The sequence below is a fragment of the Eleginops maclovinus genome, chromosome 20, assembly GCF_036324505.1.
Source record: "Eleginops maclovinus isolate JMC-PN-2008 ecotype Puerto Natales chromosome 20, JC_Emac_rtc_rv5, whole genome shotgun sequence".
Classification (NCBI taxonomy): Eukaryota; Metazoa; Chordata; class Actinopteri; order Perciformes; family Eleginopidae; genus Eleginops; species Eleginops maclovinus.
Window position 1 is genome coordinate 26,093,120 of NC_086368.1, and position 22,692 is coordinate 26,115,811.

The 22,692-nt window shown below is 41.0% G+C and overlaps 1 protein-coding gene across 5 annotated transcripts in view; it reads right to left on the reverse strand.

Annotated features, from left to right (window-relative positions):
* The window catches only part of frmd4ba (FERM domain containing 4Ba), a 48,160-nt gene that overhangs the window by 6,060 nt on the left and 19,408 nt on the right, over positions 1 to 22,692 (reverse strand). For 4 of the 5 annotated variants that reach the window (XM_063910765.1, XM_063910761.1, XM_063910764.1 and 1 more), the window contains exons 2-19: positions 21,601 to 21,666; positions 20,776 to 20,870; positions 20,567 to 20,659; positions 20,190 to 20,274; positions 18,971 to 19,027; positions 18,574 to 18,596; positions 13,527 to 13,610; positions 11,973 to 12,038; positions 10,982 to 11,039; positions 10,088 to 10,174; positions 4,441 to 4,517; positions 3,819 to 3,957; positions 1,879 to 2,020; positions 1,639 to 1,772; positions 1,150 to 1,266; positions 570 to 798; positions 285 to 341; positions 68 to 197 (exon numbers count right to left, since the gene is read on the reverse strand). In XM_063910765.1, coding sequence (XP_063766835.1) covers positions 68 to 197; positions 285 to 341; positions 570 to 798; positions 1,150 to 1,266; positions 1,639 to 1,772; positions 1,879 to 2,020; positions 3,819 to 3,957; positions 4,441 to 4,517; positions 10,088 to 10,174; positions 10,982 to 11,039; positions 11,973 to 12,038; positions 13,527 to 13,610; positions 18,574 to 18,596; positions 18,971 to 19,027; positions 20,190 to 20,274; positions 20,567 to 20,659; positions 20,776 to 20,870; positions 21,601 to 21,666 — 1,739 coding nt within the window. The remainder of the gene's footprint in view (positions 1 to 67; positions 198 to 284; positions 342 to 569; positions 799 to 1,149; positions 1,267 to 1,638; positions 1,773 to 1,878; positions 2,021 to 3,818; positions 3,958 to 4,440; positions 4,518 to 10,087; positions 10,175 to 10,981; positions 11,040 to 11,972; positions 12,039 to 13,526; positions 13,611 to 18,573; positions 18,597 to 18,970; positions 19,028 to 20,189; positions 20,275 to 20,566; positions 20,660 to 20,775; positions 20,871 to 21,600; positions 21,667 to 22,692) is intronic. The other variant, XM_063910762.1, reaches the window with a different exon arrangement.

Here is a 22,692-nt window from a genome sequence, read left to right on the forward strand (position 1 = left end):
CAACCGTCAGACACGTAGGGGATTCAAGTATTGATATATAAGACGGGTGTCAGGGGTAGCTGTATACCTGCTGTCTGCCGGCTGGTCGGAGAGCCGCCTGTCGTTGTTGTAGTGGATGTCCAGCGTGTCTGCGTGGTGCAGTCTCGGGGAATACTGAACCGATCTGGAGCGCTGCCTCTGGGAACTGAGCTCATCATCTGGGGGATAAAAAGTGATTGCTTGGTTAAAATGAATGGGGGGGGGGGGGGTAAACACATGCACACGGGCTATGGCTCAGCACTCACCATCGTCCAGAGTGAGGCTGTCAGATAGAGAGCTGAGGTCTGAAGGGTTCATGTCGTCTGGGAACAGAAGAGAGGAATAACGATTATTACTTATTCTACATACTGAGAGGAGTGAGTATTAAACAATTAAAAGGAATTGGTTTGAAGAAGATTACTTAATGCATTCAGAATAAAACAACCTTGTAATGAATAAATGTAAAGGAAGAGAATCAGAATAAAGCTCCTCAGAGACACTTTGAACACAAAGCATAGCTTAGATTGTTTCCGCTGCTGTTGTTTACGTACCTGCCAGGATCAGTGAGGTTCTCTGGGTGGGTCTCCTTCCCTTCCTGATTCGGTAGGCGTTGATCTCCTTCTCGATCCCCTCCATCTTCCTCATGGCGTCCAGGCAGTTGCTTCTCCTCTTCTTCTTCACCGTCTTGCCGATGTCGCCCTCGTTCGACAGCTTGATGGCTGCCTCCACGATCTTCTGCTGGAGGGCGAACATGCTCTCCAGATTCCTCAGATGTGGGTCCTGCAGGGAAACACACAACAAACACACGGTTACACGGGGGGAATTTCCCAAAATACAAAGAAGAGTCAAGTCGACGGTAGCTAACAGACTTCAAACATCTCCAAGACTTCATCTATAAACAAACATGTTCCATGTGCTGACATATTCTAGTTCATATTCCTTTCAACAATTGACAGATGGAAACCAGCTACACCTCACAACATGTTTCAAACAAAAATGAGGTAATCTGAGCCTCAAATTAAAAAGGTAATAACTCAAGCCTCAAGTCAAATGATCTCTAGGTAAACAAACACAGTGGTGCAACACAAGGTGTGCCCTTACATAACAGAAACACATCACAACAATACCAACCTCATCATAAGGGAAGAGTTCATCTAGCTTGTATTCTGTCCCGACGCGCCGTCGTATGGGAGGAGGCTTCTCGCCCGTTGCCAAGGGATACTCTTTAGGCAATCTGCCCGTTAACTCCTGCAGATGAGAACAAAAATCAGCTGAGTTCACATTTTAAAGGGGCCCTATCATGCTTGTTGGGGTTTCCCCTTTCCTGGAGTGTGTTTTATAGGTTTTTGTGCATGCAAATGGTCTGCATATTGACATCACTATGTAACATTTGTGCTTCTATTGGCTAAGGGGCGGGACATCTCTAAACATCCAATCACAGTAGAGCCAGTCAGCTAACCAATCAGAGCAGACTGGGCTCTGGTTTCAGACAGAGGGTGAAAAGAGATGCTACAGGCAGAATGAGAAAAATAAAAAGCTTCCTGAATCTGAAAATGAGCAGAATGTGTCCTTTTCAAAAGTAAAATGAGGTATAATAATAATAATAAGAGAGACACTCACTGCTTCTCTCATGCAGATCTTCTTCAGTTCCTCTAGTTTCTGCGTCAGCGTGTGTTGGATGTTCTTCTCTTTCTTTTTCAACTCGGCAACCTTCTCCTTTTTCTGTTCATCTGTGACTTCAGAGTCAGCGGAACCTGGAATAAGCACATGTCTGATTAACAATCATTTTTGGAATCAGTCATCACTCATCATTATCCTGATGATGAACAGAAGCCATTAGCAGGTTAACCCTCTGCTTACCGGCTGAGATGAGGCTGCCGTTGCTGGCCATGATGAGCTGGTCCCGGCCCTCTATGCTGGAGAGTTTGGTGCTCCGCGAGGTGCAGATCTCCGTGAGGTCCATGGCGATGTCTCCTGAACTCCGGGTTGTGGTCATCTGTGACTGTAGGGGAAGAGGAGGGACAGTTAGTGTGAGGAAAGAGGGATGTGGAAGAGCAGCAGCAGCGAGGGAAGGATTGGGAGTACTTCATTTTAATGATAGCGCACTGCAAAAGCTGCTCCATTTGCATGCTGGGTACTCAAAGCCCATTGCTCTCTCATCAATCAGTGTGGGCTCTATTCCTGGATGACACACCATCTGCCTCCGAGAGACACAGTGGCTGAATAACCTCATTTGACTGCGGCAGCACACTCATCCATTTCCAACAGGAAGAGCCCATCACACAGCGCTCATACTGTATAATAGCCCCGCTGCTCAGCAAATATGCATCATAAACGCAAACACATGGACCACCAGCGTCTTCAGGACAGCTTTTAACACCCGGACGGGGTTCTCGAACGTGGACAAACTGTGGTCTATATTACTTAGTATTAATGCTTCAGCTTTAAAAATCTGTGTTTAGTTTATTTGGTGAATTGTATTTTGCTTTAAGCCTTATATGATTTCTCCTGGGCTGCATACAAGGCGTCACATAGGCATAATAACAGGGGAGGAACAATTGATTGGGATTTAATTAAAATTGCAGAAATAGATTAGTGCAATATCCAAATTGCAGGAGTTGCAGTATTAATAAAGAACCAATATATGTAGATAAACGTTCTGAATTAAGTGATGTGATCTGCAAAATTCCTGGTATACAAACAATTGTTTAATGTCTTGGAAAATTAGTAAATGATCCAACAAAAAGTATATTAAAAAAACAACAACAAAAAAATAATCACACCAAGATCATTTAATAGATTTATCAATGACAATATTGTAATAATTAAGCAAAAATAGGATCATGAATCACATATTTTTCCTAAACACCCTATTATTAACAACAATAGGCACACCAACGTCAACTATATTATTTTCCGTGTTTTTTTATTAAGAGAAGCTCTCTATTTTCAATTAAATCTACCAACCAGAGCTCAATTAATAACAGCAACTCTATTCCTTTCAAACCAACGAGGAAACATAACTTTAACTAACACATGATCTATTTACATTAAAACTGGTGGCCTGTCACTTCCCATCATCACGCTGTTGACACAAGTCACAAGCATAGGACACGGATGAGGCAATACATCACATGAGGAGCAGTCACCAGCACACGCTGCTGCGGCACTTTCACAATAACCTCACGAGCTTCAATCAGTCCATATTCACACAGAGAGGATGAGTGTGTTTCAATCTGTGTGAAGGCCTGGAGGAAACAGGTCAACAGCAGCTACGTACTACATCATAATAAATGTAATCAGTCTGAATGAAGTTCATAATAGTGTCATTACTTGGGAACTAAACAGAGAGGACCACAATCCCACTGCGTGTATCAGCAAATCAATACACTCTCAGCGTCAATGCTTTTTCCTGGTGTGACCTCATTGAAATCTGTTATGTAAATTGTAATGTACATGTTGTATAATGTGCACATTTGAACCTAATCTCCCTATGTTTATATAAGTGTTTAATATTGGACATTTTACTGACTTCCTTCTTACTTTGACTTCCCATTTTCAAATAATTGTATTAAAATATGGAGCATCTGTCAGAAAACTCATTTTTGATCCTGGGATAATAAAAGTATTCCGATTGTAATTTAAAATATGGTAAGCACACACCTGTCCCTGATCTGTCACCACTGTAAGTCACTTGTTACAGGTTGAATATTAGAGGGTATTATTATGTTTCTAACTATATCTGAGTCAGCAGGAAATGCGGTATGTGAATGTGTGTGGATAAAACAACAGACACTCACTTTGCTTTGCTTCCTGTCCAGGTAGAACTGGTGCTGACTGATGGCCATCACCCAGATGGTTTTAATCAGAGAGTGGCTGGCATACCATGTGTGGATAACCAGAGCGGTCTGTCCGAATGTGCGCTTGGTCACTGTCCTTCTGAGAAAGATAGCAACACAAACATTCAGTACTGATCGGAGACACAGAACAGCTGCAAACACTGAACAGTCTATGGTTGATAAACAAGCCTCTAATTAAGATGGGTGAAGCTAAGAAAACAAAGTTAGTCTAATTAAATGTGTGGCTGTTTCTGTGATAATGAACTGAAGAGCAGACAGTGGGATTTAATAACAGCTCTGGAGGCTGAGAGAGCCACATTAAAGCCAGTGTGAAGGGCAGAGGTCTTACAACAGCATTAGAATAATAAAGCAGCCTTTAAACAGCAGGAAAACACTCGTTTAACAGACAAGCTACGGCCATTAACACGGCGTCCTGAATGGCCTGCTCGCTGTGGATGCCCTTCACAGTGTGTAAGGTGTAAGATAAGGACATCTGAGGCCAAGCTAAAATGGGAGCACTTCAGACAAACAGGGTGAAAGGACTAATTAAGATCAGTTCAGATAAATTAAACCGTTCTCTGACCTGTGCGGGTCGTTCACTTCCACGGCAAATTTCTTCTCGCGGAAATACAGATTCTCTAACTGCTTCCACTGATACAACTGCAGAGAGGACAGAGACAGTTGGGAATAAAAGGGGGAGGGGAGGGAGACATTGCATATCCGTGAGTATACACAACACACAGGGCTATTGATTAAAATGTGGCGTTGCACTACATTAACAGAGGTGGCTGTAAAACACAACCATTTAATCAGGACAGCTTTCCAAATGAGTGGTAGAAATCTTGAAAATTGGTATTAAAACAACAGTTTTTTCTGCAGCCACAGCAGCACGCCGTTTAGCCCCATTATTCTGCTTAACTTGCAACATTAGGAGAAACAACTTGAAGCTGTGAATGGGAGTCAGCGGGCCAGCCGCTCATCTGTAAGGTAGTCAAACACAGAAGCTAATGTAATGCTGCAGGGAGTAACACTAAGCCAGGCAGCAAGCTTAACCCGTTTCACTCAGCTGTGCAGCGAAACAGAGGCAGGGCGCGCGCCTCTCTGTGTCAGGGTGAAACATCTGCTCCACTGATAGTGTGTTCACTAAACTCATTCTGAGCCAGTAAAGAACTCTTATCGGCTTGAATTTAGGTAATAAGAAGAGACGCAACAGTGGGGCTGAGATTAATGAAGGGGAAAATGCTTGTTTTACCTTCCAGTCTACAAGGTAACAACATAAATTACTTAGGACAAAAACTCAATATATAAAATCGTACCCAGGAGGTAAACTAGCATATTTTCAAAGCATATTTAAACTGTCACACATTACATGTTGTATTCCACAGCTCACAGTGATAGGCTGCCTGTAGAGCAGGTTCAATACTAAGCAGAACATTAAAAGAAGCACAAGGAGAATAAAATACATCAAAACCCCTTTACTTAAAACAGGTAGCAGTCGGACACAATAAAAAGGCTTACCGTGATGTTTTTTGTTTAAATCCCTGCTGAATTCCCTCGAGTTTGTATTGAATCTTTAGAGGTTCCCACAGGGCTAGAGCTTCCTCGAACAATACTCTCTCTTGTGTGTTCTCAGGGAGCCAGATAGGTGTTGCAAGAGTTTCAGCTGAGCAGGCCACGCCCCTCTAACCACCCCCTCTGCTCTGACATCATAGACACCTCCAGGCACTGGTCTCCCTCTCTCTCCCTCTGTCCCTCTCCAAACACAGCCCACTTCCCTTTGAGTCAGACCAGATGAGCAGGTTGTACACAAGCTTTTGCCAGGCCAGGTTTAAGAACACTTCTCTGCTCCACTTCCAGATAAGCGATCAATCTTACACAGACTTTGAATGCTCTCACTTCCATATAGGAAGTTCCTTGCTCATATTGTAAGTGGCACACAAAGCAGTGCTGTGGGGCTGAATGAAATACTACCGCGTCCGCCACCGGGGCAAACATGTTAGGAATCTGTCACTATGGTCTAATCATTAATAGCAGGGCTGGGACGAGGGAGTCCTCAACCAGACGGAAAATAAACACTTAGTTTTGACTAGCCAACGATCATGAAACCTCAGAGATTCACAACTGATACACAGGAAGCTTGCATTTTATATAAAGTGTTTTACTTTTTATGTATTGACTTAGTTTGCCCATATATGACTTTTTACATCTTCGTACGAGTATGAAGATGTAGTTTTACTCCTGACTCCATTATAGTATCATAGTGTAGTATAGTATTTTTTCAGTTCTTTCTGTGTTTATTTTTTGTGGAAATATTCAGTTTATTTCTAATTTGTTACAATAGTCTTTTAAAAAGTTGTTATAATTGTACTATTATTTGCTCCTTTCCCACCCCTTTCTGTGTCCATGTATGCACCATTTACAACACAGCTATTTCCTCGTATGTCTACTCTGCACATTCAACTGATTTTAATGCCTTTATTATTGAGGGCTCTGCATGCAAAAAGAAGCATGATAACATGGACACAATGGGTACCGCCTAGCAGGGAACTGCCAAAAAGCTATTTACGCTGCAGATGAGAGCCCAGGCCAATTCACACCCTCTAGACACCATCATTAGCATCGTTAGCATTATGACCAATGATCTGAAATAAAGGCCTAGACAATGAACACACACTTTCACAGGATCATTCTTCCTATTAAAAGATACTCCACACCTGTGTGCCAGTAACAACATGAAACTAAAAAAGATGACTCTCCTGAACCCACTGCCAAAGTATTTAAAGGGACGAGACACACCTTAATCTCTCACAGGTAGTATTTCTTAGTATCTCAGTTCCTGCTCTCTTGGATGAATTGTAGGCTCATAACTATGACCTTCATATGGGTATTAACGACCATTTATACCACTCTGGGAACCTTTTTTATTGGGGTTTAATTGTACATGTACCCATTGGTCTGAGGGTAACTCCACCTACTGTATAATTTCACTTGTGGGCAAGGGGCTGAATGGGGGTTGGGTTGGCATGAATGTGTGATATAGTTAATACGAGGTGAATAACAATCCTTTTGAATAATAAAAAAACAACTTTAATATAAATATTATCCCAAAACGGGAACTCTATCTCAGAATTGGCCTTGCTATATTCAGGGCTGATTTGATAAGCAGTTTTTAAACCATGAAAGGGCGATTTAATAATAACTAAATCAGTTTATTAACCCCAGCTTAAATGTGTTTGATTGAATTCAACTTTAAAACCACGTGTACGTGTGCAGTACCTTCTTTAAACTTGATCTAGCATGGGTAATATTTCACACTGTATAACTCCCATATAAGCCTACAAACTGATTTAATGGGGTTGTCAACCTAAGCATTGCTCTTTAAAGCGGAAAATGTCCAAGAAATGATTCAAGAAAGTGGACAGGCTGCTACGTAAAAACAGTGACTCATCGGTACAAGTCATAGGTAGAGAAAACAAAAGCCAACACTTTACTAAAGCAGGATAATACCGGCTCGAATGCACACTCATGATTTGAGCGATTACACATTATTTCAGTATCTCCTATCTTTAGTATTTCATCCTCCTTGTTTTTGCCAAACATTTCATTACAGGCAGGTGGCAGCGAGCCAGAAATGCCTGTGGTTTCAGATGGGATCAGGCTGTTCAGATCCAGCCTCACACCCACTATCCGAGGAACCCCAGGGCCACGAGTCCGCAAAATCATACACAGAGAAATATGTCAAAGGCTCTGACTCACACGCTCGCACAGAAAAAGATCTGCCCCACCCTTCATGTAACACGTCACATTCCCGAAACACTGTACGTTGCACAACGCGTTGATTGGGGTTGGGAAGAGACTGGAATAATACTTGTCCTACTTCTTCAGGATGAGTTTAATGAAAAAGTGGAAAGGATATTTTGGCAGCTCTTTACGTCCCTCTCATTATTACCCAGAGGCTGACACCGTCCCCCATAATAAACTGAAGATTTATTTTGGTTCTGCTTGCTAATCATAAGTGAGGACCAGCATGTGGTCTTTGAGAGTGTCCCATTACCCACTGGGAGAGTGTCGCCCAGAGAGAAGGAGAGACAGAAACGTCCCTGGTTTAATTCAGGGAGGATTGAGTCTTGACTTGCCATCTGCTTCATTCCCACAGAATGTCCTGGAGACATTGAAGCACTGTTGTGTTCCTCAAATAAAATGTTTCCTCCACCTACATCACACATTCCTCCTCTTTTGGCTTCTTTTATGCATTCTTTGTCCTATTTTGGAAGACACAACCTATGCCTCGAATCTATACAGACATTTCTTACTAACACACATAAGGGCTGCTCAATAATATCAAAATATTATCAAAATCTCAACATGGAGTAGTATATTATCCAAATCCCAGGAGGCACACTATATGGTAAAGGCTGAATCCGTTTTAAAATAGCATTTTGAATGAAGATTAAAATCACACCAGTATCATTTGAACTATAGTTTTGCCATGATAATGATCAGTTTAAATCATGCATCCCTATATCACATTAATAAATGTGTAACATGGGAGAGTATGCTTTAGAGTTTCAGGTGTTCCATATAGAGTGATGGTCCTGGCATGTGTGCAGAGAAGATACTGGGAGGTTAAGCTATTCAAGTGACTTTCAATCATTTTTTACAAAACCTTACATCACTTTTCTATAACTACACAAGTGCTGACCTCTCCCCAGGACCAGCTCTTAATCCAGCCCCCAGCCCCCTACGCAGATAATTGTTCTGTATTGTTTGATCCATTGTTTTCCCTCCGAGACACACACATGGATTACCATGATGAATACAGCCTGCTGTGAGGGGATGGGCAGAGGGCAAGGAGGGATGGGCCGGGGTGAATAAAAGGAGCTGTGAACTGAGGCAGGAAGCACCATCAACATTACATAGAGAGGACTCCCTAAAGGCAAACGTTTCTATAAATCAGAAAGAGCAAACACAAAAAGGCAAAAGTTTGCTCCACCACAGCAAACTCATCTTTCTGACTGTCCCCTCTTAAAATGAGGAAGTAGGAGAAGTTTTAAATGCTTTTAGCACCCCAACACCCTCCAAATGCCCACCCACCCGCATGGCAAAGTGCCAACCCCAGTCCCAGGGGCCTGCTCCTTCCCCCCCAGGGAAACCATAATTACACCTTCCACAGGGAGGGTCGGGGAGAGACATACTGTGGCTGTGCCCGTTAATGCCTCGGCGTAACAGCACACCCTGCTATGTCAACACGTTCCTGCCGTACAACAACAGCTCCGTGTAATGAAAGAGGCCGGGGACAAACGCTTGGTTGGGACACTATCAAATAACACATCTCCAACAAAGGGACGGGGGTAAACACAGACACAAGTGCTAACTCAGAAATGACCGTACTGGAGCAGGACATTCCTGTACTGGAAGTATTTCATTTACACCATAAGTTAATATCCACCAGGCAGTAAGTGTAAAAGTTGTACAGATTTTTATTTTATTAAGTCCTGAATTAATGTCAAAAGTGAAAATCTGGCATATTGTCAAAAGTGAATAGTTATTTTACACTTCATTTATGTATTTTTTTAGTAACAAATGGAAAGGGTGTTTTAATTTACTTTTTAGAATAAAAAATGAGCATATTTTATCCCTCTATAGTCAATGAAAGACACTTTTCTGTATTATTTCCTTCTTTTATAACCAAAAAAGGACACTTTTTAATCCAGAGTCTGTTGCTTTTTTGTACATTTTCCCCTTTAAACTTTGCACGTTGAGTCGATTTATATCCCTCTGACAATTCCCTTCACTGTTAGGTGGTTCTGTGTTTGCTCTCACATCTACAGCCTTGACTGCGAGCAGCAAGCACTGATACTCCAAAATGTTTTCCCCATCTGTCTTCCTCTTTCTCCTGATTGACATGGGAACCAGGGTCTTAATTACAGCTATTTACAGTGTGGATGGATCATTAACCAGCTAACAAGAGGCACGGCGAGGAACGCTGGGTTTTAAACTTGCGATTCAAGTATATACCCAGTCATGCTTAATTATACATACTTCCAAGAGAAGTGAGAAGCAAATGGGTTGACAAAATTATGCTTTTGGTTCATTACAAACCAAAAGAAGATGGAAAAATCCAAGGGGGTTTTACAACTTGAGCAACATATGCATTTCTGAGTGCTTCAATTAAAAACAAAGGAAAGAAAAGACAGTTAATGCAGATGTAAAAAGAGAGATGCGCCTACCTTTCTTGGCTTCAGTTTATCCTGCAGGTCGTACTGGCCGATGCCTTTGTAGCTGACTCCCAGCCACCACGGTATTCCTTGCTTGTCCTGCGAGAAAGCACATGCACAAACCACTCATTAGAGGTAGCTTTATTGGTTGGGGGTTTGAAAAAAGGGCTGTTACCAAAGCAATTACCCCATTAGGCTCTCAGCAATAGCAACACAAGAGGAGATCAAATACATCGAAGGCCTTAAAAAGTCCCTGCAAGCCTGACTGAGTGTTTTTTAACGCCACTGTTTGATCTCCCCAGACACCTTGATCTAATGAGGTTTGGTTGGGAAAGTGAGTGGATGCACGTGAAAGTGAGTGATCACTTAAGACGTGCTAAACTTAATGTAATTATGTGGAGTCTTTCGCGCATGTGTTGCTGCTTTCACTGCGGGAAAGATTTAAATAAGAAAAAGGCCGCATAATTAAGGCATCAAGCAGAATATTTACCATTGAAGTTAATAAAGTGTGTTATAGGGCTGCACAATTTGGAAAAAATAACTAATTATGATTATTTTGAGTGATATTGCAACTGTGATATAGGAGGGAATGATCATATTTGAAGCATAATTCAAATTTTCATTAAAAAATACATTAAAATGATCATTATGTGAATTTTTGAACAAAGATATTTTATTTGGTCTTTCGAATACTGTTGGTAGACTGGCACCAAAATAACCCATTACAAATGATAATTTCACATATTCTACCAAATTCTGAGGTAGTCCATATAATCTATACTGTTGATTAACTGTCAGCCCTAATGTGTCACGATTCAAAGCAGAGAACAAATGGAGACAGCACGTTGACAGAAGCTTGTTCAAGAGGTTAAGCTACTTTATGACTGGGGGGGGCAGCACTGTTACCTTCACTTGGTAGTAATGGACTCCGTATGTTGGCAGGGACTCCACCAGGGCCAGATACCTTCAGAAAAAGAGGAACAAGTTAACGGGAAATCCCTCCCATTTACACTTCATCACTGTCCACCGCTGGCTGTTGTTCCGCAGACGGAGAGCGATGTAAGCTACAGTCATTGAGAAGCCCGCGGCCATTTGCAGTGGCAGGTCGATCGATTGGTTTCAGGGCCGTGACAGAGTCCATCGATCAGTTCAAGGGCACAAATCATCCGAGCGTAAATGACCCGGGGGTTGCTCTGAGTTACAGTCCCAGGGAAAACACAGTTGGAAGGCTAAAGTTTTTTACTTCCTTACATTTTTTCTTTTTACAATAAACAATAAAAGTGAGGACGGCACATGCAAATGACAAGGTAGTAAAAATGAAAACCATCCTTCATTGTTTCCTCTTTACTTTAGATTTCCTTTTTCTATTTACAAAGGAGGAGGATCTTGATGAGAACACCTTCTTAACTTAAAAGAAATCCCGTTTTAATTGAAATCAAACACTGCTACTCTGCTTGTTCACAAGACATTTACTGATCTATTAGAGGAAAAAAGAGGTTCCTCTTTGGATGGATGGGAAAAACAACAGCGACTGGAAATGCCATTGACTCCAGTAGAATTAATAAACAGTAACTGATTGGTTTTGGTTACACTTCAATAAATTGAAACTGTCAACGTTGCTAAGAACAAAAACAACCCGAATAAAATCCTACAACTTAGATATTAGGCAGGGAAAACACACAACAAGCCGAGGCTGGCCTGCTGCCCACTGTAAGAGAACCTACTCTAATTAATGGCACATTCTGGCAGGGTGACAGTCAGCCACTCACAACAACAGACACAACACTGCAGTCACAATTGGTTAAAGAGGGAGGGGGGGCAGCAGGTGAAGTAGAAGCAGTAGTGCGTTACACAAGTTCATCATAAAAAAAAAAAATATATATTGTTTTGAACTTACTGCACAATGGCTTGTCCTCTGGTCAGTCCCTTCAGCTTCTTGTAATGTTCAATCACTTTGTCCTCACTGCAAATGGAAAGATTAAACACTTAATGAAAAACCCATCAAGTGTTACACATTCCAGCACACAGAGGGATTGTGAGTGGGACTCTTTCTTTGACACACATTCTGCCTGCTCATGCAGTAAATGCTGTCTGGCCTACTTGCCAGCTGATAGTTCTCATCTACCGTCCTCCTGCAAATGCATCCCATTTACTTCCCACTGTAATCATCCCTTTTAATGGAATTGAGGGACTGCAAAACTGGCCTGAGGCTTAGCGGTCGGACAGAGAGGTGTTTTCATTTCCTCACCAATGTCTGTGATTTTAATTTGTATATTAAACCGAGCCTGCAGTGGCCTCAGATGACCGGTAAGCAGAAGAGAAGGGGGGCAGGCAGAGGAGCAACAACAGCAGTGTGGACTGAAGAGACGGATAGGAATCCTTTGGATAGCCAGTGGCTGTCAGCACCTCCCGAGCACTCGAGGGGCTAATGTGCAAACGTAATTAACGCGACACAGGCATTAATTTGTCACCTCATCAGAGACGAAACCATCTGCCAAGTACCGGGACGGTCTAGTAGGCACAGCAACACCCAAAACTTCTTCTGGGGGGAAAGAAGGCTTTTTACAACCAGGTGGTCCGGACCACTGAGGTGAGTCGACAGCAGAATTATAAGCGCATCTTGTAGGGGCTTTACAATTTATCAAAGGTGCCAGGGAGGAACTGGTGCCTGAAAAATAAACACGGACGCAGGAGAAGGGACTTGGTGCAAGTCTTGTCTTAAGGTGGTGGTAACTGCACTTTAAATGTTACTATGAGTCTTTGCTGGAGAAGATCAACAAGCAATTTGTTGCTTTTTTAGAAGTACACTAAAAGCAGCACATCCTTCATGTAAAATATGTATGTACATATGCACACCTGGACAAATAGGGAAGATGATTAAAGGTGAATTGATATTACAAAGATGAATTATGAGTTGTTGTGCTTAAATGTGTGTGACCAGATGATTTATATGAAAACAAACAAACAACATTTATATTTGTAATACAGCAAGAGGAGCGGGATAAGGGGAGGTGGAGAGGGCACCTGACTGCCTTCCCTTATTTTTCCTTTTCCGATTCTGTTTACATGTGTATGTTTTGCATCTGTATGATTGTGTCTTCACGTTAAGATGACTGGAACATTTCAGAAGTTGGTCACACACACAAAAACATAACTGAATACAATTTAATATTTGTATTTTTATCACGAGTAATAATGTTACCGTGATATTAACCAACATTAGGTGGATTTAGGTCAACTGATAGTCATGTATCAGCATGGCTGTTGTTGTTTATTTTGTATCTTCATGGTTTATTGCACTTAAGTCTCTATGGATGAAAAGCATCAGCTAAATGAAATGTAATGTACTGTAGCGTTAGCCGTATTGCATATTTTCCTCATTTTGTTAAGCCCTTGCACCTTGTGGAGAAAGCCTGTGATTCAACTAAATGTATAAACTGCCCCAACTTACCAGAAATTGAGAGATGGGTGCTCCCTTAATACTCTAGTGGGCAGGACTGGCAACTGCTTCAGGTGGGATCTGGCAGCCTCAGCACTGGAAAACAAACAGAAACAAACTTTAAGAACAGAAAATGTATTCCTTCACAATAACAACAGTCACACATAGTTACACATCTATGCTTGAGATATGGGAGAGCAGAGTACCCAAATGACGCTGTTGATTGATGAGATGTTATCACGGTCCAATCGCTGACTCCTACACATAATAATCTTCTACACACACTGAGCTGTTCTGACCGGGGCTGAGGGCTCCACACTAACATTAGGAAAGGAAGATGTTTTCACAAGAATATCAGCCTGAAAGTCTGAAACTGTACAAAGAACTTTTCTCCACGTGTTTGTACTTCACAGTGTGGTTTGAATTTCTATCTTGAGGCATGGCAGCAATAACTCATGTTAGCGAACCTTTAGAAAAGGTGCAGTGGCAGGATTTTATTTCCATCTTTCTTATCTATAAAAGTTGTACTGCTTGCCAAACTTAAGCTTGAGTTTCATTTATGTCTTGCCAGATTTCATTTACAAAGCCCACGTAGAGCCGCTAAGCCATACAGAGCCCTTTAAGGGACTTGGCAAGAAATGTCTTTTTAAAACATCAAAACACAACTTCATGCAGGTTTCACTCTACAGGAGGTAAACTACTTTATATTGATTCACCTTCACAGATATGCTAATGATCTCACGACAGAAGCAACAGGTTTGTTTAACCAACAAGCCAAAAATGTTAAGAAAAGGCTTCAAGTTAAAAAAGAAAAAGGAAAGCAGCCGTGTTATCTGAACGGACAAACTGTGGTGTTTGTTACTGTCGAGCTCTATGATAGCGAACTATGAGTCACTCCAACATCATGTGGGAGGGAGGGCTAGGTCTACAGTTTCTGCTGGACAAAAAAGGGCTCTGGCTTTGAGGTCCAGTCCACTAGAGAACTGAACAAAAGCCATTCACAAGCACTTGGCAGCCTCTCCTCGTGTTGAAAAGTATTGTACGAGCACCGGTGCTGTTACAAAACAGCCCGTGGCCTCTGAGACAGAACTCCAAAGTGTAGGTCGGACCAAACAGTTCATGATATAAACTTAGGATATCCTTAAGTATTTTGTCAGCTAGAACAAAAGAGTGGTGCAGTGATGACACATTTTAAGCAGGACTTTTACTCTTTGGATTTTCCCCCACAAAAAACCTGATGTTAGAGTAACAGATTTTTATTATTATACCTGCTGTTTTGTTAATCTCCACAATTTAAGACCACTTCATAATAGTTAAGGGGTTAATGCAATTGCAAGAAGTACCATAACATATAGAGAAACTACATCACTGTTGCATCTCCACCGCTAAGCTAAACGATGCTAATTGGCATGATAATGTTCAGTAATCTTATTTAGTCTCTTTTTATTTACATACGCATTTTATGTTATAGAACAAAATGTAAAAAAAATCGTTCAGCTTGTTTGAACCACAGACTATGTTTCAGGCATCTTACCAAACCACCTTCAAAATAATGTTGACTTCAAGACGAGGGATCCTGAAGTAGTAAAATGCTAACTCATTTCCAGATTTAATGACCTATTCCTGTACCGCTCTATAAAGCCAACAAAACAAAAAAGGTATCGGTTTATTCTAGGTCAAAGCCCATTTGACCTTGAACATCCATCTAAGTGTCCTTCTTTACAGATTATTGGAGTTTAACAGCCGCTGACATGGGGGGGACATGGCCATGATGATCCAGTTATGTGAATCAGCTTACTAAACAAAAACAAGGGCAGAGGCACTTGAATCACTCTTCCCTGTAGCTACCTCTCCTAGGTTGACTGAGTTTTGCTGCCATGGCACTTCACTGTGTGTTTGATGGCGTACATTTTATGGGGAGCTGGGGCCTGGTGTTGTCGGGGTGATGTACTCCACAGCCGCGCTGCCCCGTCAGCAATCTGGAATTCATTACTACGTCTGTTATCTCTCCGCAGCTTGCAGCGCGGGGCCAATTCCTACGCCCGGGTGCAGCCCGCCCAGTGTACCCAGCGTGTGGAGAGATAATATTCATGTGTCAGCTATTCCACTACGCTGAGACGTGGTGGAGGGAGCACAATGAGAGGGCCTGTTGCTGTAAATGAACCGCTAACTACAGGCTACACCTGCACATAGAACTATTTCAACACAAATGATATTGTGTTCATCAAAGTTGGTTGAAAATGTATGGCAGGTTATTTTCTGCCACGAGGGATCTCTTAATCAAACAATAACAAAAGACGGATTTGCTGGAATTGGAAAGTAGCGTGGGATCATGGGAGTTTGACATTAAAGTTCAGATGTCCTGGTAAAGATTCCTAAGTTGTTCAGGAGTATTTTACAAGGTTGTACTACAATAACAACAGACCAGGTCAGACAGTTAAAAACACTTACTTTTAATATGAAATCATTCTGTATTGTAAAGAGGCAAGGATTGGATAAAAAGTACATTTATTTATAGGACTTACCCATTATTTTAACCTTGATTAAAATAACAGAACCCACTAGGATTGAATATTGTTAATAACATTTGGAACATAAGTAATCCATCATACATTTAAAGCTAGGGTGGGTTAGGGATTTTAGAAACATTTTTGTAATATTTTTTTGAAATACTCTTAACATGAAGACGGCAATCAATACATCTATAGCTTTGACCAAAGAAAAGAGAAAAACCCGGTACCTTTGCAGTCATAAGTCAGAGGGCTGACCTGCCTGTCTCCTCACCGTTACTTACAATAGCCGTGTTTATTGTTCGCATTCATTATGGGTTTTTTTGGGGGGGGGGAGTGGCGTTAGAGGGAGGCCTAAAGAGACGGCTGTCAGTGGTTCCAACTTTGTGCACAAGATTAAGCATCTTTTGGAAATAGTATTGCTAGCTTCTTTCAATTGAAAAGAGTGGGCAAGAGGGGGCTTGGTTATCCGGTTGAATAATAATAAAATGTATGCTACTCTTTGTGGCTTCTTCAATGTTATCTTCCCAAGGTGTAATATACAGTGGCATAGACACTGTCTGTAGCTTACTTACAAGAACGATTCCTGCTGTTACTCCTAAACAGCTAAGGCATCATTAAGGACATCGATCGATACAGTGATTTCCTACCGTTTTCCACAATCCCTCTAATCTATCTCTAGAGAGCAGTTGGAACTTGTTGCAGTCAGCTATGGATTAAACCTCCAGTTGGTGTGAATCAGTACGGTTAGAACAAAATGCAATGCAAAAACTGACATTGCAAAAGAAAAAACTGACACAAGTACAATTGGAAACCCGACGGTGCATTAATTCAATGCACAGCAGGGGGTTGGTCCACACCGCCTCAACAACAGTGAGTCTTCCTGACGCCAAGTTGTCTGCCATTGGACAGTGGGTCTGGCTCATCCTTCTTAAGGCAGCTGGCTGAAGGAGGAGGAGGTCTCCCTAACTCCTCCAGAGCTAATCTCACAGCTCCAGGGCCCTTTTGCTCATACAGTGCAAAGACATTTATATAATATGCTTTATGAGGGGAATTACCGGGTCAGTACTCTTGGAGAAAAAGGTATAAAGGACAGTAATGAAATACTGCTTCAGGACAGCAGGGGATGCATCACTTCCATAGAATAGTGGTAGATTTGGGGGCAAGCGCTACATTCAAGTAGGAGAAGTTTGTGGTAAACAACTTAACTGTGTTTTAACATCTAAATCATAATGTGCAAGGGAATGTGGTTTCCATGCAAAAAGAGATAAGGAAAACTCAATTTGGAGACACTCCTATTTTCGCTGATTCTTCCAGATTTGCTGGCAGGTTGTCTTCTACTGTGCTTTCAGAGTCAGTACAAAGTACAGCCCATCCCCACTCCCACATGAGATGAAAGTTCAGACCACACACTACACTTCACACTGAAGTACTTCTAAATCAAAACACTGCGGAGACATAAATCGACTCCAATGCTGCAATGACTAACAATTAACATTTATCAGGTCAATCATGCCAGTAAATAATGGGGCGCTTAAAGAGCTCGAGCAAGTGCAGCCAAGTTTTTTGCAACAGAACAAAGGAAATGGCTTTGACAAGGGCTCAAACTGCATTTTCAGCATTGCTTGTATCGCCTTTCAAACAGCACACGTGCAATTCCTTACAGAGCATAAATCTTTGTGTTAATATAATAGACAGGGAGGCCTTTAGAGGCAAAGCTCTGGGACAACACACAGGTTGTGCTGCTTCACCCAGCTCAGTCACTCACTCAGATTGTTTTTTTTTTTCAACTTCTCACAGCCAATGCCCTTCACTCCTACGGCTGACAAAAAAAACAACATACCTTATCAGCAGGTCAAGCCTCTGAAAGCACTATGAAAACATGAGCAGAACAGACTATCCAAGTTTTGTACAGAGTCTCCCACCAGTGTCATGGACCAAAACTTCTACACACCACGTCCATTTATATGTACACTAGGTTTGTCAGCTCATGTGACATTTACTAAGAGGTGAAGCAATCGCAGCATGTCAGAAAATAACTTGTTGCAAGTGTAAACATGAAGCATTTACCAAAAGAACAGCCAAGCCATTTTAAAAAGACTGTTTGGCAGCATGCCAGCAGGGGGTACAGGTCAATGTCAAAAGAGCAAATCTAGGAAATTATTAACTCAAGGAAGTATAGCATGAATCCAAATCTAAACAGAGTCAAGTTGAGCATTAACAGGCTATATACAGTCCTCATTTGTACACTGAGCACCAACCAAACAACTTGACACACCATGCACTGCAGCATTAAGAAGAATATTAAAACACACACTAAACTAATTTTGCACAAGTTCTCAAATAGGTAACAGATGCCTATGTTAACCAAAACATGTCAGAATGTAAGTACATATATACAAAAGACACATTTGAACATTGAACTGCTTTCAAGCTCATTTATCCTGAATTGCTCACTCAAAACATGTTTTAAATGACAATACAGCTTTCCACGTTTCTACATTATTGAATTATAAGGGTTTTAGGTTTTAAAATGTAAAACTTCTTACCTTGTGTATTCTCCTTTGGCCTCCTTAAAAAGTGGAAAATAATACAGTTAGTAAAAGCAAATGCAAGATGTATTAATTGCCCATTAAGTTGACTGTTATGCTAACGTTAGCTACCTGCACCATCTGCTACAATGCCAACTTTACACGATAAAACATCACCACTTTTAGTTTGAGTACATTTTAATTTCTCTAATATTGGAATTTACACTACCTCAAATAACTAGCACATTTGAGAAGCACATTTAATTATACAAGAGACCGTTTCTTTAATAATAGCCCCGACTAAAGCACCCCCAGGAGAGACAACTGTTTTCAAATATCACCAACCGTCTCCTTTCACGTTTGGGCTGAGTGACAACATTTCAGTGCAGAACGCATGCGACAAACTCCTTCTTACCTGCAATGCGAATGCAGCTAACTTGAAAACATTGTCACTCTCCACTTCGATGGTCTCCTGTTGTAAAAAAAATGTTGAAAATTAACGGCGTCTTTTTGAAAAAGCCATGCACACACAAAGTGAAGCCCCGTCCCGAAACACTTGACTCGAGTCAGAAAATCTTCCCGTCCCGTACCTCGATCCCACCGTTACCGACCGAACCACTGCCGCAAACAGAATACTGAGTGTGAAACTATCCCTGAAGTGTGTTTACTGCTGTTCTGCAGCGCCCGAGTTAGCCTTAATAATTTTACAGGCGACAAAGCACACACTGGTGCCCAGTCAGCCTAGTTGACGGTCCTGCCTGAAGCTACAGCCCCCTCTCCGTAAAGTGGTACGGTCCGAAAGCAGGTTCAACAGTCTCCGTCTCCCATGGTGACCAGCCAGCTCTCCCCGCGAAAAAAAAACTGCAATGCAACGTCTAATCAAATGCTGCGTTCATTTGCTCTTCGTACGCTTCTGCATCCACATACAGCAACTACCTGCTTAGTATGTCTATGGCTTGTACCACACTCGTTCCGTTGAATACTATGGGGTATGTGTGTAACTCGACACAAATACCGTTGTATTATTTATCTTTGAACTATTTGATCAAGTTATTTAGGGGAAACACTTGCTACAAGTCTCATATGATGAATAACTTTACTTAAAAGCTACACAATCAACTGGCTTAAAATACAAAACCCCATCTTATCTTTATAACAGTCTTAACCTGTAACTTTTCAAACGCTGTGAGTGTGAGAAATACTTTTGAAAGAAATACTTAAACAATTGCATAAAACAATAACATATTGCTTGCATGAACATGAATCATATTTTTGCGTAAAAGCTAACATTTCCAACAGGACATGAATGCAGCACTAACAGCAGTGTGGGTCAAGAGTTTAAAAAATGTAAATGTTGTGACATTACAGAGAGAGACACGTATTCTTCAATAACCAGCATGGTATGAATCATTTCATTATATACATTACAGAAATGTCCAACATATTGATCATCGGACCATCAACCCCAAGTTTGAAATCTGCTGCCCATGAGTCAGTAAAATAAGACTTTTGTCCTTTCGATAGTTGGATTCTTATCATAGTAACAACAAAGGTGTTAAACCATCAGGAACTGAAGGATATACAACATTGAATTACAAGGATATAAACATAAATATATGCTTTAAAACACTTACATTAAATACTAAAGATTTAGCATTCAGGAAGAAGAGCTCCACTGTTGCGTTGTCTTTCAAGTAGGTGATCTTCTCAATGTAAAATCTGAGAAGAGATTTGTAGGTCAGCAATGTTTACTTAAAATAAAGTGTCAATACATTTTGCATTTAATCAGAGACTTCATTGTAATGAAAGAGCGATCACATAAAAAGAATGTGTAAAGTGTTTCATCGATGCCACCTGCTGGCCAGGACAAGCCTTGGAGGCCATAAAGCTTTCAACACACCAACCATATTCTTCTTATTATGCCTCTGTTTTTCTTCAGTATAGGCTGACGTTAGTAATAAAGCACAGCAGTATTCAGCATTTGGCAAGCTTTTACAGAAAGAGCACTCACCTCACGAGGAACTTGAGTTCCAAAGGGCCCGGAGTCTTGGAGAAGTCATGATCGAGGACTTTACGATCCAGCTGGAGCCAGTTATTCTGGCCCCTGATCAGGGAAAGATGAACAAATCATGTGTTGCAATACTGCTATCAAAACTCTTCTTTAGGCTTCTGTAAAAAAAGCAAGACTGTTAAAATGCCTATCATAGGAAATGTACTTACGTGTCATCTATGTAGGACAATCCAAAGTATTCCTTCTCCTTCAGGGTAAAATGTGATGCCACCAAATCTAACAGCTCACGGGACAACAGCTTGGGCTGCAAAATTGAGATTAAAAACAAAGACATTCTGTTAAGATAAAGACTTAGACTAACAGTTATCTTTTTATATCAATTGGTTAATCCTTTGGTCTTTTAAATGTCAGAAAACAGTGAAAACCGTCCTTCCTATTTTAAGTGAAATACATCTTGTTTTGTAATGTTAACTTGTCCTTGCATTTTACTTGCCCCATTGTGTCTACCCCACAATTGTTTGCACTTAAATGTCCTTTTCTTTTTATATGTTGGAAAGGCCTAGGACTTAATAATTCCATTGCCAACAATAATTCTGTATCACCCATATGACCATAACACCTTTGAGTCTTTAAATATTTCGAATTCAAACCCCAAAGATAGTAAATTCAATAAAGTGCATAGAGAAGCAGAAAATCTTCATATTTGATAGGCTAAAACAGTATTTTTCATTAAAACAAATCACTTTTTAATATCAAATTTGCAGTGATTATTTATCTGACGATGAATTATAGGAGTTGTAGTGGAGATCATTAACATGCTTAGCGATGTGTGATGCTCTGTGAAACAATGAAAATTACAAATTTGACAAGGAATAGAAGCAAAATCGGAGCCACAGGAATTGAGATTAGGACTTCTTTAGAATAATTAACTACACACATCATAAATACACCAACATGTCAGCACATCAGTATAATCCCGCAGGTCTAAGCAACATAGATTGTGCCTGAGGAGGCGAGCAGAAAGTGTCCTCTACCTGAACCAGCAGCTCCAGCTTCCTGTCATCGAGGAGGTGAACCTGACACTGACGGCCCTCTGTCATCTGCAGGAGAACACACAACATGAGACATGACAAAACAGCCACTGCACAAACACACTATCTCTCCACCTCCACCTCTCCGCTCAAAGCTGCTCTCGCTCGAGTGACATACCTCAATGTCATGTTTGCCTTTGTGCCGAATGAATAGGTAAAAGGAGCCACCACACTCCAAAACATCAAAGTTATTTGCAAGACCCTCATCTTTATCAGTGTAAACTGTCAAACTACTAGATATTTCAGCCGTAAGTCAGCTCTTTATAGGTGCACCATGAATCATAACAAGCCTCCACACATGCTATTGTCTTTCTCTCCCACACATCCTTCCTCTGCAACAAAACCGGTCTAATGAAAATCTCTGTAATGTCAAATTCCCAAAGACAATGAAGTGCCGGTGCATAGTTTAATTGAATTGCAGCTGCATTGTCTAAGATGAATGGCTTTAGGATTCATTGTGTTGCACTCAGCAGAACTGCCTTTGAATGCAGGACACAGTTTAAATATTACTGAGTGGTGATGAACAAAAGTCATATTTCACTGTGTTCAACATTTTTAATTCCTGTGTAAGAATTCTGATGACATGGTGTTTGTATCATCTGTTGGGATGCTGTTTGTAAAGGGAATTTATACTGTTGTTATCGTAAAGAAAGAACTGTAGCATTACACAGTGTATGTCTTATCCAAGTGTAGTGGATGGCTTGACTGCGGAGGTCGTGAGAGGTCAAGTTAGACAAAAGAAACCTGGTGCTCTATTATTGAGTCTGATCTAAATTGGTTGTCTGATCTGTGTTTATGAGTTAAGAGCAAGTACAAAAAATGTGTGTAACTCTTTGTTATATGTCAAAATAGGAACTTCTGTGCCAGGATAATGTTGTCTTTGTTTTTGGTATACTATATTTGGCCACAGGAGGCTGAACATTTCACTACTTCTCCATAGGATTAAAAGCATTCATGTTTTAAGGGCTTCTTTAAAGAGGTCACATCAATGCAACATAACTGGCTTACACACGATATATACTTTGACAAAGTGGA